We start from the raw sequence: 16,962 nt of genomic DNA, 5'->3' as shown, positions 1-16,962 counted from the left end.
TACGCTTTGGATTCAGTGGCCCAGGCTTTGCCCTAGGAAGGGACAGTTGTCTTTTCAAGGAAGACTGCTTTATACGGTCAGATACCTGATTCAGACCGCCTTAGCAGCAGCGTCCCACCATCCCAATCCCATACATTAGCGTGAGGGGGCACAGAGGGAGTGAGAATGATGGGATCCAAGAATCTCTTTTCTCCAGATCCGCTCACACCAGGAGTTAATCGCTCCAGCGCCGGGCTCTGAGTCCCTCCCTCTCTCGCCCGAGCTCCGCCCCGCTCCCCTCTCCGCGGTCCTGGCGGGCTTACCCTGGAGGGGGCGGCCCCAGCCCGAGTGCGAGGCCGGGCGGAGCTCCGGCCCGGGAGGAGCCGCGGCCGCCGCGTCCGGCTCCCGACCGGACTTCTGCCGTGCGGACAGCAGCAGCGGCGCCGAGCCCCATGCCCCCACCTCTCCAGCCCGCCCTCTGAGCCTCCCGAGCCCTCTCTCCATTCCCCTCAGCTGTGCTGGTAAGTCCCGCTCCCCGCACCAAACTTTTCCGCTGTCGAGTTGAAGTCCTGCGATCGGACCACGAGCTGCATTGTGGTTGGTGTGTGGGGGAGGAGGAGAGGGGGAAGACTGAGCGTGGCCGTCTTGAACCGAATGCCGACTCCACGACTGCCCTGAGACGGATCAGCGCTCGCTGATTTCCCGGGTTGGAAGAACTCTGGATTGTGGTAGCTTAAACTTTATGTAGAGCTGGAGACAAGGGTTTGCGCTCCAACTTCGCTGCCCCCTCCCCCATTTCTCTCAGCTCTAGCAGTTCCGGATACTTTCCCTCCATCTTTCAAGGATCTTTGGCTCCCTAAAAGCTCGTCCCCTCCCAACTCTGCTGTGGCAAAGCCCCCCTCCACCAGGCACTTCGGGCCCGCCTCCTTCTCCGTTGCCCTCGGGGACCCCGCGATCTTCGGGGCCTTACGCTGCCTCGGAGGCCACCCGTCCTGCCAACCCGCCGCAGACGTGTAGCCGCTGGGTCCGCTGTGGAGGGAGGGCCTCAGGCTGGGGCTTGTCCGAAGCCCGGCGGGCGGGGCCGGGAAGGGGAGGTGTAGGGGGCCGGACGGGGCGGAGCAGGCGGCATTTGCGGCCGGCGCCGGGGTGGAGAGTTGTGCGCCGGTCCCTGGGCCTGAGCTCCGGCTCCGGCTGGGGCGCCTGCGATGTCTCAAGATGGCGGAGCTGGGCGAATTAAAGGTACCGGCCCCCTCCCCCACCCCCATCTGGCCTGAGCCCGGCGGTGCGCCGTGTCCGGGAAGCGACCGGGACTGGGTGCCGGGGCTCGGGTGGGTGCCGGCGACGTGGCAGGGGCGGGCGGCCGAGGATGGGAGAGAAGTGGCTGCGAGCGAGGAAGGGGCTGCGGCGGGCTCCGGGGGCGGGGCTGCGGGGCAGATGTAGGGGTGGGGCCGAGGGGAATTGCAGCTGCTGGGGGCTGAGGCGCAAGGGGCGGGGACGAGGGGCAGCAGGCGGATTTAGTAGCAGGGGCAGTTGTTGGGGTAGGGCCAGGGGGAAAAGCTGCTGTAGAGGCACCCGGGCGAGCCCATCGAGGCTTAGAGATGCGACAGCAGGGGGCAGATGCAGGGATGGGACCGTGGGGCAGATGTAGGGGAGGCTCCGAGGGAAGGCAGCCGAGAGGATAGGGGCTTTGGGGGTGCTCTCGGGATCCGAGCTTTGGGAAATACCAGTAGGCGGCTGAGATGTAGGGGGCGGGGCTGTGTGGGCCGACACCTCGAGGGGTGGGGCAGAAGCATCCTGGAGGCTCAGAGGAAGGTGCTGCCTTAGTGAATCGCGGTGTTTGGGCAGCGGCAGAGGCATGTGAAACTATGGGACAGAAAGGAGGGAAGTTACAGGGAAAGCTAATGGAGAAAAAAACAGGACAGAGGAGATAAGGATGGAGAGAAGGAGGAGCAAGTTTCTCATCACATTCCACCAAATGGGCCCAAGACAAAGCCTCCTATGAGAAGAAATGTGTGGGACTAGCATGCCCTGCCCACGACAGGATCTCCTGGAGATTCACAGAAGGGAGTCCCTGGAGAGCGCTCCCCTTCTGCCTCACAGAGTTTTCAGGGTGACCACGTGTGAGGACATCTCATAGAACCTTAAACCACCGGGTTCATCCCCCTGCCTCCTGGCTTTCTTCTTCTGCCCTTTGAAATGGAGCTATGGTCCTGGGCAGGCTGGAGGTCAAGCCACTGGGCCCAGCTACCTTCAGGGAATTTGCGATTCCTGAATTTGTGAATTCAAATTCCTGAATTTGTGCCCTGACTCAGAGGCTTTTTCTTCAGCCAGCCAGGGCCTCTGTTTAGAGCTCTGCCCTCTCCTCTCCCACTCCTATAGGGGGGCTGTAGGTTGTAGCGGGGAGTTATTTTCTCTATATAGGAGAGAAGCTGGATAATGGTTCCTGACAGACAGACAGTTATCAGGCAGGATACCTGGACTCAGTGTTTTACTGTTAACACCTCCCCACCCCCAGACCCAAGCTTTGGTCCTGTTTCCCTTCCAGAAAAATAGGACTAAGTCTCAGAGAGGGGGCAGTTATATAAATGATTCCAAGAAAGGATCTGGGGGAGTTATGAGCATTGAACCCCGACCTGAAAACCCTGGCCACAAAAGCTTCAGAGGCTTGGGGGAAATAGCCGAGGTGAATTAAGGTGGTTGGGGGTGGGCTGAAGGGCACGATCCTCCAGCCACCTGGCCCCTTTCTTCCCCGTGGGTGAGTCTGGCTTGAATTGTCTCCTCTCCCTGGTTCTCCCTGTCTCCTCTTCCCAGGAGGCTGGGATGGGTTTGAGAGTCTGAGAAAGGGCAAGAGAGAAGATAAGCAGCTTAAAGGAAAGTCCATACTAGAGGCAGGGATGGTGGTGGGAGGCTGCAGTGGACTCGGAGGTGTATCTGAGGGTGGCTTGTCGTCTGCATTCCCTGCCCCACTCTGGCTGCTTGCGGGCCTGGGAAGATAGTGTTGTTCAAGCTCTGGGGGGTGGTGATGATGCTGGCCTGAGGGTTGCTAAACCGGGGCTGAGATATCCCTTTGGATAGGTCGACTGCCTGGCAGTAATCCACTAGCTTAAAGCATCATCTTCCCCATCAGTGCTGGAGGGAAAAAGGCACTGCCCAACTGGTAGCTCAGCCCATGTCTTGGCAGGACAGGCCTGTGCGAGGTAGGATTCTCAGGCTTCTGTGTTCTTCTCCACAGCACATGGTGATGAGTTTCCGGGTGTCTGAGCTCCAGGTGCTTCTTGGCTTTGCTGGCCGGAACAAGAGTGGACGGAAGCACGAGCTCCTGGCCAAGGCCCTGCACCTCCTGAAGTCCAGCTGTGCCCCTAGCGTCCAGATGAAGATCAAAGAGCTTTACCGACGACGCTTTCCCCGGAAGACCCTGGGGCCCTCTGATCTCTCCCTGCTCTCTTTGCCCCCTGGCACCTCTCCTGTAGGCTCCCCTGGCCCTCTAGCTCCCATTCCCCCAACCCTGTTGGCCCCTGGCACCCTGCTGGGCCCCAAGCGTGAGGTGGACATGCACCCCCCTCTGCCCCAGCCTGTGCACCCTGATGTCACCATGAAACCATTGCCCTTCTATGAGGTCTACGGGGAGCTCATCCGGCCCACCACCCTTGGTACGGCTCTTTGTGGTCCCTTAGTCTTCTGGCGTCCATGCCTGTTCCCCAAACATTTCAGAGGCTTTAGTCCTGTGGGATCAGCGGCATGGATGGGGGTGATTTCTGTGGCTGCCTGTGCATGGGCTTGGAATAACTGCCTTCTTGTGTCCTCAGCGTCCACTTCCAGCCAGCGGTTTGAGGAAGCACACTTTACCTTTGCCCTCACACCCCAGCAAGTGCAGCAGATTCTTACATCCAGGTACATTTCTTTCAGTCTTCCTGCCTCATCCCTGGAGGGTTACCCCTGGGCTCTCCTTTCTTTCTTCCCTTCTGCTCTGCTCTCTTCCCTGTCCATCCTCCTATTCCTACTTGTTTCTCATTCTTTTGTATGTCTCTTTGTCCCCTGGACATCTAACTTTTTTTTTTTTTTTTTTGAGACGGAGTTTCGCTCTTGTTACCCAGGCTGGAGTGCAATGGCGCGATCTTGGCTCACTGCAACCCCCGCCTCCTGGGTTCAGGCAATTCTCCTGCCTCAGCCTCCTGAGTAGCTGGGATTACAGGCACGCGCCACCGCGCCCAGCTAATTTTTTGTATTTTTAGTAGAGACGGGGTTTCACCATGTTGACCAGGATGGTCTTGATCTCTTGACCTCGCGATCCACCCGCCTCGGCCTCCCAAAGTGCTGGGATTATAGGCGTGAGCCACCGCGCCCGGCCTTAACTTTCAGTCTCTCTGTCCATTCACCCCTGCCCTCTGGGGGCTACATGCTGATATCTCTTCATCTCCTTCCCTGTTACAGAGAGGTTCTGCCAGGAGCCAAATGTGATTATACCATACAGGTGCAGCTACGGTGAGTTCATCCTCTCTCCCTATGCTGGGTACCCACTGGGGGTAGGACTGAAGTAGGGGTATGACAGATACCCTTATGAGTTGTCCCTGCTCTGCCACCGTCTTCTCCGGCCCTGGGACTCTTGTTGGATGCTGAGGGCTATAGACATCTATGACTGATTTTCTGGGGTTCCCTGTCTCTCTGCCAGATTGAACTAAAGACATCTGCTGGGCATGGTGGCTCATGCCTGTAATCCCAGCACTTTGGGAGGCTGAGGCGGGCGGATCACCTGAGGTTAGGAGTTCAAGACCAGCCTGACCAACATGGAGAAACCCCGCCTCTACTAAAAATACAAAATTAGCCGGGTGTGGTGGTGCACGCCTGTAATCCCAGCTACTTGGGAGGATGAGGCAGGAGAATCTCTTGAACCTGGGAGGCAGAGGTTGTGGTGAGCCAAGATTGCACCATTGCACTCCAGCCTGGGCAACAAGAGCGAAACTCCATCTCAGAAAAAAAAAACAAGGAAAGAAATTTCGTCCCAGTCTTTCTTACTTTTTCATCTCTCACCAGGTTCTGTCTCTGTGAGACCAGCTGCCCCCAGGAAGATTATTTTCCCCCGAACCTCTTTGTCAAGGTCAATGGGAAACTGTGCCCCCTGCCGGTAAATGCTTTCCCCTTCTTCTGTCAGTAATCCTTTACCGTTTCCGTTCGTAAATATTAACTACAAACCTATTCCGACAGAGAGACAGGCCTAGCACTGGCATATAGTAGGTGCTCAGTTCACTGACTGAATCAATATCATCTCGAGAGTATTAAGATAGGGCTGAACAAAGGTTCTGTGAGAACTCACAGGAGGACATTAGTTTAACCCAGAGATTTAAGAAAGACTTTTTTTTTTGAGACGGAGTTGCTCTGTTTCCCAGACCGGAGTGCAGTGACACAATCTCAGCTCACTGCAACCTCTGCCTCCCAGGTTCAAGCGATTCTCCTGCCTCAGCCTCCCGAGTAGCTGGGATTATAGGCGCGTGCCACTATGCCCGGCTAATTTTTGTATTTTTAGTAGAGATGGGGTTTCACCATGTTGGCCAGGCTGGTCTCGATCTCCTGACCTTGTGATCCACCTGCTTTGGCCTCCCAAAGTGCCGGGATTACAGGCGTGAGCCACTGCACCCTGCTAGAAAGACTTCTTTTTTTTTTTTTTTTTTGAGACAGAGTCTCACTCCGTCACCAGGCGCCAGCAGGCTGGAGTGCAGTGGCGCGACCTCGACTCACTGCAACCTCTACCTCCCAGGTTCAAGAAATTCTCCTGCCTCCGCCTCCCGAGTAGCTGGGACTACAGGCGCATGCCACTACGCCCAGCTAATTTTTTTGTATTTTTAGTAGAGACGGGGTTTCACCATGTTGGCCAGGATGGTTTCGATCTCTTGACCTCGTGATCCGCCGCCTCGGCCTCCCAAAGTGCTGGGATTACAGGCGTGAGCCACTGCGCCCGGCCCAGAATGACTTCTTGTGATTTGTGACCCCAGAGCTAAGAGTTGGAAAAGGTGAGGCATCCCTATTCTTCCTCCTCAGGGCCTCAGTGAGTGGGTTCCTATTTTCTCGATCAGCAAATAAGCTCTCCTTTCTCCCCAGGAGTGAGCCCCACTCACAGCCCTAGACAGTGCTCCAGTTTTGTGAGCCACTGTATGGGCCTCCATCCCCTTGCTCAGTGAGTGCGTTGGCCTTCCCTCCAGGGAGTGAATAACACAAAACAAGATATCTTTTATTGATAGAGCAGAGCCCCTTCCCACAGCCACCTCTCTCCTGACCAGTCCCTCCCTTCTCCAGGGTTACCTTCCCCCAACCAAGAATGGGGCTGAGCCCAAGAGGCCCAGCCGCCCCATCAACATCACACCCCTGGCTCGACTCTCAGCCACTGTTCCCAACACTATTGTGGTCAACTGGTCATCTGAGTTCGGACGGGTGAGCACAGCTAAAGCAGGGTGCCTGGAAAAGCCTGCTGGGGGCGAGGGGAACCATCCAGTGTCCTGGGTTGGGGAAGCATCTTCCTCTTCATGCGTCTGTCTCTGGTCCTCATGGAACAAAGGTGGGCAGTGGTGGTATGAGAAGCAGAGGCTAATTGTCTTCCCCCTACTTCCAAGTAGAATTACTCCTTGTCTGTGTACCTGGTGAGGCAGTTGACTGCAGGGACACTTCTACAGAAACTCAGAGCAAAGGGTATCCGGAACCCAGATCACTCGAGGGCACTGAGTGAGTAACGTCTTTCCCCTCTTCCCCGACTGATCTGCATCCGAGTCTTCCTGGCCCTCCAGCTTTCATAATTAAACCCATACCTCTTTCTATATACGCCTCGTCAGTCTTCCAGTCTTTGTAGCTGAAGTAGGACCAGTCCCAGGCAGTGAGTGACACTCTTGCATTTCCAGTGGTGTAGCTGCTTTGTACTTCACAGTCCCTGACTCCAGCCCTGCTAGAATGTGGGCTCTCTGGACTGGAAAGAATCTTCGAGATCCTCTAATCTAACCCAACTCCTCCCGGTCACCTCTGACGTAGCCTGAGTGTCACACAGCTATGTTTAAGCCTCTTCATGGATGGGAAATCTCCCACACTCAGCCTTAATAATCCATATCCCAGACCACTCCTGTGTGATGTCCCACTAGCCCTCAAAGACTCTTCACCCAGCAGCCTCTCAGCCAGAGCCATCTGCTCCTGGCCCTACCAACTCCTGGGCTTCCTCCAGCCTTGCTGACCCCATGGCTCTGGCCTCACTTTTGTTTCAGTCAAGGAGAAATTGACTGCTGACCCTGACAGTGAGGTGGCCACTACGAGTCTCCGGGTGTCACTCATGTGCCCGGTGGGTAAAAGGGGAGAATGGGGTGGGGAGGGAGCTGGGTTTAGCTCGTGGACTTTGATGAGGGTTCCTAGGGGATACTGGAGCGAGGTTTTCTGGGATGAAACCAGAGTGGGGCCTCTGACTAGAGAACTTGCCTCTCCTCAGCTAGGGAAGATGCGCCTGACTGTCCCTTGTCGTGCCCTCACCTGCGCCCACCTGCAGAGTTTCGATGCTGCCCTTTATCTACAGATGAATGAGAAGAAGCCAACATGGACATGTCCTGTGTGTGACAAGAAGGCTCCCTATGAATCTCTTATCATTGATGGGTAGGCCATTTTACTTCCTCTTACCTAGGACATTCACTAGGACCCCCTTTTCTTGGTTATTTCTTTTTTTTTTTTTTTTGTGATTGAGTCTTGTTCTCTTGCCAAGGTTGGAGTGCAGTGGTGAGATCTTGGCTCATTGCAACCTCCGCCTTCAGGGTTCAAGTGATTCTCTGCCTCAGCCTCCTGAGTAGCTAGGACTACAGGTGCGCACCACCACGCCTGGCTAATTTTTGTGTTTTTAGTAGAGATGGGATTTCACCATGTTGGTCAGGCTGGTCTCATCAAATTCCTAACCTCAGGTGATCCACCCACCTCAGCCTCCCAAAATGCTGGGATTACAGGCGTGAGCCACCATGCCCAGCCTGTATTTCTTTTTTCTTTTAGCCGCCACCTCCTCCAGGGTTTTAGGACCCCTTTTTAATTTGTATGACTTACTTCCCCTCACATGAACCCCAGTTCTCGCCTTATCTCCTTATCTATCCCTTTTACCAATTCGTGTATGTGTGTACGTCTGTGTGTGTGGCGTGGGAGGGCAACGTTAAGGACTTAGTATATACAAGGCATCTTGCTGAGCACTGTGCATGAGTTATCTCATTGAATCCTCTCAGTAACCCTATGGCTTGGGTGCAGTGGCTCCCGCCTGTAATCCCAACACTGGAAGTCTGAGATGGGAAGCTCATTTGAGGCTAGGAGTTTGAGACCAGCCTGGGCAACACAGTAAGACCCTCTCTCTAGAAAAATGTTTTAAAAATTAGCCAGGCATGGTATAATAGCTCACGACTGTAGTCTTAGCTGCTCAGGAGGCTGAGGCGGGAGGATGGCTTGAACTCAAGAGTTTGAGGCTGCAGTGAGCTATGGTTGCATTACTACACCTCAGCCTGGGCAACAGATGAGACCCTGTCTCAAAAAAATAAGTAACCCTATGATTGGCTAGTGACACTCACCCAGGAAAAAAAAGAAAGAAAAAAAAACCCCGTGAGATAGGTAGTATCATTACAGAGGAGGAAACTGAGGCCAAGAGAGATTGAATTGAGTTTGCTCAAGTTTATTTATTTATTTATTTTTGAGACAGAGTTTCACTCTTGTTACCCAGGCTGGAGTGCAATGGCGTGATCTCGGCTCACCGCAACCTCCGCCTCCTGGGTTCAGGCAATTCTCCTGCCTCAGCCTCCTGAGTAGCTGGGATTACAGGCACGTGCCACCATCCCCAGCTAATTTTTTGTATTTTTAGTAGAGACGGGGTTTCACCATGTTGACCAGGATGGTCTCGATCTCTTGACCTCGTGATCCACCCACCTCGGCCTCCCAAAGTGCTGGGATTACAGGCGTGAGCCACCGCGCCCGGCCCCCTGAGTTCCCACTGAGCCTTGCAATAAGGTTCTTTTGAGGGCCTGGATATTCTGATCTTTTGCTCTAGCTAGTCTTTTATTATTTATTATTTTTTTATTTTTAAGACAGGGTCTCACCATGTTGGTCAGGCTGGTCTTGAACTCCCGACCTCAGGTGGTCCGCCCGCCTTGGCCTCCAAAGTGCTTGGATTACAGGCATGAGCCACCACGCCCAGCCTGCCCTAGCTAGTCGTAACCCCTTTTCAGAATTTACATTATGATTCTTGTTCCCAGTCTCCCCTGACCCAGGTTTTTGTTTTTGTTTTTGTTTTTTGTTTTTTTTGAGACAGGGTCTCATTCTGTTGCCCAGGCTGGAGTACAGTGGCGTGATCATAGCTCACTGCAGCCTTGACCTTCTGGCCTCAAGTGATCCTCTCACCTTGGCCTCCCAAAGTGCTGGGATTACAGGCATGAGCTGCCACACCTGGCCCCTAGTGCCTTTATTTATTTATTCTTACACAAATGTGTAGAAAGCCAAAGACCCAGTGCCTTCTGGAGATGGTTTATGGACTTCTGTCTCTCTGTTCCTTTTGTTCCTTGTACTACACATAAGTACTCAGATTTCTTTTTGAGATGGAGCTCCACTCTCACCCAGGCTGGACTGCAGTGGCATGATCTTGGCTCACTGCAACCTCCGCCTCCTGGATTCAAGTGATTCTCTTGCCTTAGCCTTCCTCCGAGTAGCTGGGATTACAGGCACGTGCTGTCACACCTGGCTAATTTTGTATTTTTAGTAGAGATGAGGTTTCACCATGTTGGCTAGGCTGGTCTCAGCCTCAAGTGATTCACCCGCCTCTACCTCCCAAAGTGCTGGGATCACAGGTGTGAGTCACTCGCCTGGCTTCAGATTGTATTTATTTTAAAACCTACTGCTTAGTTTGTAAAACTCTTTTACATACCTTCTGTTATTTGATTCCAGCAACTCAGAGAGGTTCAATAGGATGGATAGTGTCCTTATTTTACAGATGAGGAAACTGAGGTACAGGAAGGTGAGTCACAGAACTCTCTGGCTAGTGTTTCAAGAATTTTCATCTCTCTCCTCCCCCAGTTTATTTATGGAGATTCTTAGTTCCTGTTCAGATTGTGATGAGATCCAGTTCATGGAAGATGGATCCTGGTGCCCAATGAAACCCAAGAAGGAGGCATCTGAGGTTTGCCCCCCGCCAGGGTATGGGCTGGATGGTGAGTGAACCCCTGTTCCCCAGCTGAGCTAAATCTTGGATGGCCTCTTCTCTGAGACATAGTCTTCTTACTACCCGCAGGCCTCCAGTACAGCCCAGTCCAGGAGGGAAATCCATCAGAGAATAAGAAGAAGGTCGAAGTTATTGACTTGACAATAGAAAGCTCATCAGATGAGGAGGATCTGCCCCCAACCAAGAAGCACTGTTCTGTCACCTCAGCTGCCATCCCAGCCCTACCTGGAAGCAAAGGGTAGGAGAAAAATGGCTGAATCTACAGCAAAAGGGACAGGGGAAGAAGTCAGAAATGCTTTCTGATCATCGGACCCTGGGGCAAGGGACATGTGGAGGGGACAGAGGGAACCTGGGGACCTGAGCTGGGTGAGGGCCTCTGTGGTTTGCTGGCTGCCTCAGCTCCTCTCTACCCACAGAGTCCTGACGCCTGGCCACCAGCCATCCTCGGTGCTAAGGAGCCCTGCCATGGGCACGTTGGGTGGGGATTTCCTGTCCAGTCTCCCACTACATGAGTACCCACCTGCCTTCCCACTGGGAGCCGACATCCAAGGTATGACATGGATCATCAGATGGGCCCTGCACTGCCACACCCTCTCCAGAGCCGCATCACAACCCCTGTTCCTTCTCAGAGCCTCCTGCTTCTCCGGCAGGGGGCCACAGTCCAAGTGCTTTGTCTCTTGAGGGTCAAGGGGTCAGGTAGGAGGTTGATTCTGATTTTTCTTTTCCTGCCAGGTTTAGATTTATTTTCATTTCTTCAGACAGAGAGTCAGGTAAGTGTTCTTTCTCCAGAAGGTCTCAGATCTCTGAAGCTTCCTTTCTAGGCGCTGATGGGACCCTTCCATCTCTTAGGATCTCTGGGGATGTAAATCTGCTTTTCTATGAGGAAAGTGGGGTGTTGGTAGCTTATTTCCCTCCTCAGCCACACTAGTAGTTCCTGGGATTCCTACATAGGCCTTCCTAGATCCCGTTACTGTTCTGTCCCGGCCTGCTCACCCCCACCCGCCCCCGTGTGCACTTGGAGCACCATGCCTGCCCTAACCGGACATTCCACACATTTCAGACGCCCACAAAGCCAAGAACCTAGCAAGCTGGAGGAGCTCTCTCAAGGCAGGGAAAGGGTAGGGTGTGGGGAAGTTGGAATAAGAGGGAGACGTTCTCCTGCTTCTCAGAGAATACCCTGGGAACCACAGGGGTTGATGGCTCCCATACGGCATTTCTGAGTGATTGGGAGGTGGGGAAGTCAGGATGAGATCTTAAACTACGCCCTTGATTCTTCCTAGCACTATGGCCCCTCCGTCATCACCTCACTAGATGAACAGGATGCCCTTGGCCACTTCTTCCAGTACCGAGGGACCCCTGCTCACTTTCTGGGCCCACTGGCCCCCACGTTGGGGAGCTCCCACCGCAGCGCCACTCCGGCGCCCCCTCCTGGCCGTGTCAGCAGCATTGTGGCCCCTGGGGGGGCCTTGAGGGAAGGGCATGGAGGACCCCTGCCTTCAGGTCCCTCTTTGACTGGCTGTCGGTCAGACATCATTTCCCTGGACTGAGTTCCTTGGATTATGGGAACTTCACTGTCCGCCAACACTAAGCAGGTATGCTGTGGAGTCCCAACCCCAGCTACTCTGATCCCTCTGGGGGCTCTGGCCAGGGGCCAGACAGACCTTCACAGATGCCTACTTTTGGCCTCATCTCTGCCTGACGAGGCAAGCACCCAAAGGGTTAATATTTAACCTCTTTTTAAGGACACTGGGGTCTGTTTTGGAAATGTTCTTTAGATGGTGGCCATTCCTCTGGGTATGTTAACCTAGGCGGTGGGAGGCAAATGGGATGGGATGTGAGCTGGGAGAAGGCCTGAACCCCCAGCCTTGACTGTGTCTTGAGCCTCCTGGGGAAGGGGCACCTCTCTTGAACCCCAGATGCCCTCTCTTCGTAACCCCAAGCCCATGGCTCTATTTCTTCCTCACGTCCATTGTCTCTTCATGTCCATTCCGTTCCCTTCGGCCACAGACAGGTGGAAACACTGAGACAGGCAGTTTCAGAGATGGACAGAGAACTTTATTTTGGATTGTGGATGTGGATTTTTTTGTACATAAATAAGAAAAACCAAAATACTCCAAAGATGACTTCCCCTGCCTCTTGCTTCCAGTATGACTGAGGAGGATGTAAGGCCTTAGCCATGATCCCCAGGGGTTTGGGAGTAGGGCCTGGCCTGTCGCCTGGGTCTCTCTCTATTTATATATTTAAGTTCACAGTGTTTCTTATGGCAGGCTGAGCTAGAGGCCCATGGCCCTGTGGTTAGGCCTGGCTCATTCTGCACCTTTCCAGGGAGGTGGGAGGACACAGTGCCCTCCTTCCCACTCTTTTTCAGGCTCGTCTAAGGCCTAAGACTTATGTTGTAATTTTACTTTTTATTCCCAAAGTTGTAGTGAAGCTCTCACCATAATAAAGGTTGTGAATGTTCTGTGAGTGTCACGGAGATGGGCGAGGGAGGGGATTTTACACTTCCCTTTCCAGATCCCCGGCTTGGGGGAAGAAGGTCCATGTTCCATTCTTCCTTTGCTGGCCCTGGGTCCAGGTGAGCTCCACTTTCACGTGGTGGGGGTGTTTCAAGGAGGAATTCCAAGAGAGTTTGTCCTTTCTCCCTTCCTCTCCCCCACGCCTGTAAAATCTAGACCATTCTACCCAGTACCTGGAGCTCTCCAGTCCTTTTTCACTTTCGCCTGCCCAGATGTTGCAGCCAGAGCCCAAGGGCAAACTTGGTTCCAGTGCTGACCCTCTCCTCATCCTCTGCCGTGGTTGGGATCATCCGCAGCAGGGTGGACATGGGCAGGACCAGAGGCCGGGTGCTTCCATCCTCCTCTACTTCCACAGCACTGCATAGTGACAACTCCTGTGGGGACTGTGCCTTGTAGCTCACAAAGAACTTACATATTTGTTAGGTCCTCAAATCCTCCCAGCCACCACAGGAGGTGGGTGGGTGCTGACCTCATTTGCAGAAAGGAAACAGGATCAAGGGGGGTGAAATGACTTGCCCCTGTGTTAGAACTCACACTTAGACCTTCAGTGCTAGCCAGTTAGAGCAAGGGTCCTTGGGGTCTGATGGTCAGTATCTTTGATTTCATGTGCCTTCTAAATTATCAGCTGACCCACTCTCCTTAAATCTCCCCCACACCACAAAATTCCATCCTGAGGAGAGGATGGACGCTGAACTTCTCAATGTGAATATGTTGGTGTATTAGCCCACGAGGGAGAAGCTCTTACTTACAGGACAGAGGGTGGTAGGTCCTCCGGGAGAAGTCTGGGTGTCTTTGTCCCATCCTCTGTGGCAGCCACTGCAGCAGCTACATCTGGCGTCAGCCACGTAAGGGCACTCACCTCACTTGGATTTGGTTGGATCCGGGCCTGGGGTCAGATATGTTGACCCCTCAGTCATGGCCTCTCCCTGGGAGGCCTGCTTGTGATCAAAACCTACCCACAGGTGGCATGGAGAAAGGTACTTCATTATCTCTGACCACCGCCCGCCCAGCTGCCAATCACTGTCAGAGCCAGGCTGCTTGGGCTCCCCTGAGCCCTGTTTCCTTCCCTCACTGCCAGCCCTACCTGCAGCTGCTGCTGTGATTCCTGGGAGATCACGAGTAGATACAGAACAATGTGGTGGTATTTGGGTAAACCCCAGCTCAGCCTAGGAGGGTAGGCAGACTAGGAAAAGAAAACAGCAAAAGTGAGAACTTTCTGTCACTTTTTTTTTTTTTTTTTTTTTTTTTGAGACGGAGTTTTGCTCTTGTTGCCCAGGCTGGAGTGCAATGGCACAATCTCGGCTCACTGCAACCTCCACCTCCCAGGTTCAAGCTATTCTTCAGCCTCAGCCCCCCAAGTAGCTCGGATTACAGGCATGCACCATCATGCCCGGCTAATTTTTGTATTTTTAGTAGAGACGGGGTTTCCACATGTTGGCCAGACTGGTCTCGAACTTCTGACCTCAGGTGATCTGCCCAACTCGGCCTCCCAAAGTGCTGGGATTACAGGCGTGAGCCACCACGCCCAGCCCTGTCTGTCACTTTTTAAGACTTTGCTAATACAGCTTTAGGGTGAAACAAAATCATGGCTAAAAGCTGAGGGCATGGATGGTACAGATGATACAGCAGGGACACAGGTGACGGTTATGGATTTGGGGACTCCGACCCACTTATGTGCCATTGTTTCCTTTGTAGCCAAGGCAGGTAGAAGCTGATCTATGGACTTTGGTGGGTAGCTGTTGAGGTCTCTTGGTTAACTATGGAGGGGCTTCTCCCAGCTCCTTGTCTCACCTCCCATAACCCCAAAGGGACCCAAGAGAACTGGCCCTGGGGCAGATGTAGTCCACTCTCCTCCCAAAGTTCTCGAAGCCCTCCATCCAGCAGCTGGGAGTCAGAGAGGACACATGAGTGGCCAGTGCCTGACTCCTTCGGGTCCTTTTGCTTGCCCCTCGCTCAGCCCACACCCAGGGTAGTCCCAGGCATTGGTCTTTTGGCTCAGGTCGGATCAGCTGACTGGTTACCTCTTCCTCAGGTTCCACCTGCCCACCTGCAACAACAGTGGGACCAATAGGTAATAATGGTGGCGGTCTTGACCAGGGACCCCCACTCACTGTTTACACTCCTCTCCCCTCTGGTGGACACAGATGGAGTTGCAGTCACTGTGACTATGAAGATGCCACATTTTGGTGCCAACTTTATCCTCGAGGCTGGGAAAAGCATTGTGGGGAAAAAGGGCAAGTTTCTTTCCTGTACGTGGGGCCTTGTCCTCAGAATACTCACCGGGGGGTACCCAGAGGTTGGGAGAAACGCTGAGGGTGCGTGCCCTTCTGGTCAGCAAGACAGTCTGGTCACTGGATTGAAGAATGATGGCCACACCCAGGTCCACACCTCGATCCGTGGGCAGCTTGGCCGCAGGGTCCCTGGGCTGCTGGTGCAGGACCGCAAAAGGGCAGAAAGGGGGTCGCTGGTGGAAGGAAGCCAGCTGGGTTAAGGCTTCAGAAGCGGGGTTGGCAGTGGGTGTGCGTGACTTTCAAAAAGGGGGCTACACCACGCGTTGGGGGCGGGATCCTCTGGCCGCCAGTTCCCACCCGATTTCAGTCCCCATTCTCGGCCCTTCACTGTCCGCTCCTCTGGGGCCCCCTTCTGCCGACCTGGAGCGGAAGCCTAGCGGAGGCGCCCGGGAAGGGCCTGCTCGAGAGGACGAGTCGTCCTGGCTTCAAGCTGCAGTGAACGGGCCACGGCCCGAGCCCTGGCCTGGCTCCCAGGAGGCCACACACACTCCGTGCGAAGCTCGCCGACTCCGGACGCCCGGACAAGACCAGCAGCACCCGCGCCGCGGCCATAACGCGACTCCGGGGTCGCTGCGGCCCGCCTGGCGCCCTCTGGCGGCCCAGCGATGCTTCCCCTCGGAGCGTTCCGCGGGGTCGGAAGGAGGCGGGGTTTCCGAAAGTCCCCGGGAAATACAGGCACAACTTTTGGGGATGACCCATGGGTATAATGTTAAACCACAAAGAAGAACACCTCTAAATGCTCAGCTGTTTCCTTCCTATCTTCTCTGCTCAGGACAATGACCCCCAGACCGAATGACTTCGGGACTCACAAGTTACTTCCTACCAGCCCTCAGCTGAACTGTAAGCACCCTCCGCAGCACTATGCACACCTGTTACAGCAGGTATCACCTCGAATTAATTATCTCCAAGCGAAACACGCCAAATAACATTTTTGATGCCACCTCTCCTTTCATTTCACTCAAATGGCAACCAAGTGGGCAGATGTTATCTCCTCCAACTCCCTCAAACCTATGTTCTCTCCAGCCTTCATTCATTGCCCTAGTTTAAGCCTTCTTCATATTTTGCCTAAAATATTGTTGCAAGTCTCCAAATAGTCCTCCCCCTACCAATTCATTCTCTACAGTGCTGCCAGAGTGATATTTTGTTTTGTTTTGAGGTAAAGTCTTGCTCTGTTACCCAGGCTGGAGTGCATGGGCGGGATTCCGGCTCACTGCAACCTTCACCTCCCGGGTTGAAGCGATTCTTGTGCTTTAGCCTCCCAGGTAGCTGAGATTACAGGGGTGCACCACCAGGCCCGGCTAATTTTTTGTGTTTTTAGTAGAGACAGGGTTTTGCCATATTGGCCAGGCTGGTCTCAAACTCCTGACCTCAGGGGATCTGCCCGCCTTGTCCTCCCAAAGTGCTAGGATTCCAGGCATGAACCACCACACCTGACCACAGTCATGTTTCTAAAACACTTAACTGATTATATTGCTTCCCACTGCTTTTAGGAGAAACTCTTTAGCACAGTGTGGCCAGAACCCACCAGTTCCTTGTCCCTTCCTGTCTCTAGCCTCAATTCTGACAGACTGACCCATGCCCCATTTTCTAATGCCCTGTTTGTAGTTTCCCCAAGAAACAGACTGCTCTGGGATTCTTTCCTCATTTGCCTGGAAAGTCCTAATTTTAAAAAATTGATATTTTAAAATTAATACATAACACATGATGTACCTGTGAGAATTTCATTCCTATAATCAAACCAGGGTAATGCAGATATCTATCACCTTAAATCTTTATGCTAGGGACATTCGATTTTTTTTTTTTTTTTTTTTTTTTGAGACTGAATTTCGCTCTTGTTGCCCAGGCTGGAGTGCAGTGGCGTGATCTTAGCTCACTGCAACCTCTGCCTTCCAGGTTCAAGCGATTCTCCCACTTAAGCCTCCCAAGTAGCTGGGATTACAGGTGCCAACCATCATGCCTGGCTAACTTTTTGTATTTT

General features: G+C 53.5%; 2 protein-coding genes across 3 annotated transcripts; one reads left to right on the top strand and one right to left on the bottom strand.

Moving 5' to 3' along the window:
* The first annotated feature begins 1,103 nt into the window (after nt 1–1,103).
* Nucleotides 1,104–16,261, top strand: PIAS3 (protein inhibitor of activated STAT 3). 2 transcript variants are annotated; one of them, XM_012471966.2, is made up of 14 exons: nt 1,104–1,218; nt 3,212–3,629; nt 3,786–3,870; nt 4,411–4,461; nt 5,011–5,101; nt 6,268–6,402; nt 6,585–6,690; nt 7,218–7,291; nt 7,436–7,596; nt 10,033–10,166; nt 10,247–10,415; nt 10,594–10,727; nt 10,910–10,947; nt 11,458–12,638. In XM_012471966.2, the coding sequence occupies exons 1-14, from the start codon at nt 1,195–1,197 to the stop codon at nt 11,722–11,724; spliced, it is 1,887 nt and encodes a 628-aa protein (XP_012327389.2). In that variant the 5' UTR covers nt 1,104–1,194; the 3' UTR covers nt 11,725–12,638. The 2 variants fall into 2 exon arrangements, with proteins under 2 accessions (XP_012327389.2, XP_012327391.2); XM_012471968.3 differs by lacking the exons at nt 10,910–10,947; nt 11,458–12,638 and adding an exon at nt 15,757–16,261 and having other exon boundaries at nt 1,129–1,218.
* NUDT17 (nudix hydrolase 17) lies at nt 12,217–15,536 on the bottom strand. Its single transcript, XM_064370623.1, has 8 exons — nt 15,345–15,536; nt 14,974–15,157; nt 14,715–14,740; nt 14,485–14,577; nt 13,778–13,876; nt 13,443–13,579; nt 12,898–13,050; nt 12,217–12,783 (listed from the first exon to the last, which is right to left on the bottom strand). Exons 1-8 carry the CDS (start codon nt 15,534–15,536, stop codon nt 12,612–12,614), a joined length of 1,056 nt encoding a protein of 351 aa, XP_064226693.1. The 3' UTR covers nt 12,217–12,611.
* Nucleotides 16,262–16,962: the final 701 nt, after the last annotated feature.

Source organism: Aotus nancymaae, unplaced genomic scaffold (genome assembly GCF_030222135.1).
Source record: "Aotus nancymaae isolate 86718 unplaced genomic scaffold, 86718_ANA_hifiasm-v0.15.2.pri h1tg000108l, whole genome shotgun sequence".
Classification (NCBI taxonomy): Eukaryota; Metazoa; Chordata; class Mammalia; order Primates; family Aotidae; genus Aotus; species Aotus nancymaae.
Note: the sequence above shows the minus strand (reverse complement) of the source record. Positions and strands in the feature narration are given on the sequence as shown.

What these genes read in the sequence shown, in the direction of transcription:
- PIAS3 (XM_012471966.2), top strand. Translation starts at nt 1,195, where the DNA reads ATGGCGGAGCTGGGCGAATTAAAG. An exon ending in AGATCACTCGAGGGCACTGA is followed by an intron (nt 6,691 to 7,217) that starts GTGAGTAACGTC and finishes CTTTTGTTTCAG; the next exon opens with TCAAGGAGAAATTGACTGCT. An exon ending in GCCCTACCTGGAAGCAAAGG is followed by an intron (nt 10,416 to 10,593) that starts GTAGGAGAAAAA and finishes CTCTACCCACAG; the next exon opens with AGTCCTGACGCCTGGCCACC.
- NUDT17 (XM_064370623.1), bottom strand. Translation starts at nt 15,536, where the DNA reads ATGGCCGCGGCGCGGGTGCTGCTGGTCTTGTCCGGGCGTCCGGAGTCG. An exon ending in AGGTGGAACCTGAGGAAGAG is followed by an intron (nt 14,578 to 14,714) that starts GTAACCAGTCAG and finishes TCTGACTCCCAG; the next exon opens with CTGCTGGATGGAGGGCTTCG. An exon ending in AATCACAGCAGCAGCTGCAG is followed by an intron (nt 13,580 to 13,777) that starts GTAGGGCTGGCA and finishes ATCTGACCCCAG; the next exon opens with GCCCGGATCCAACCAAATCC.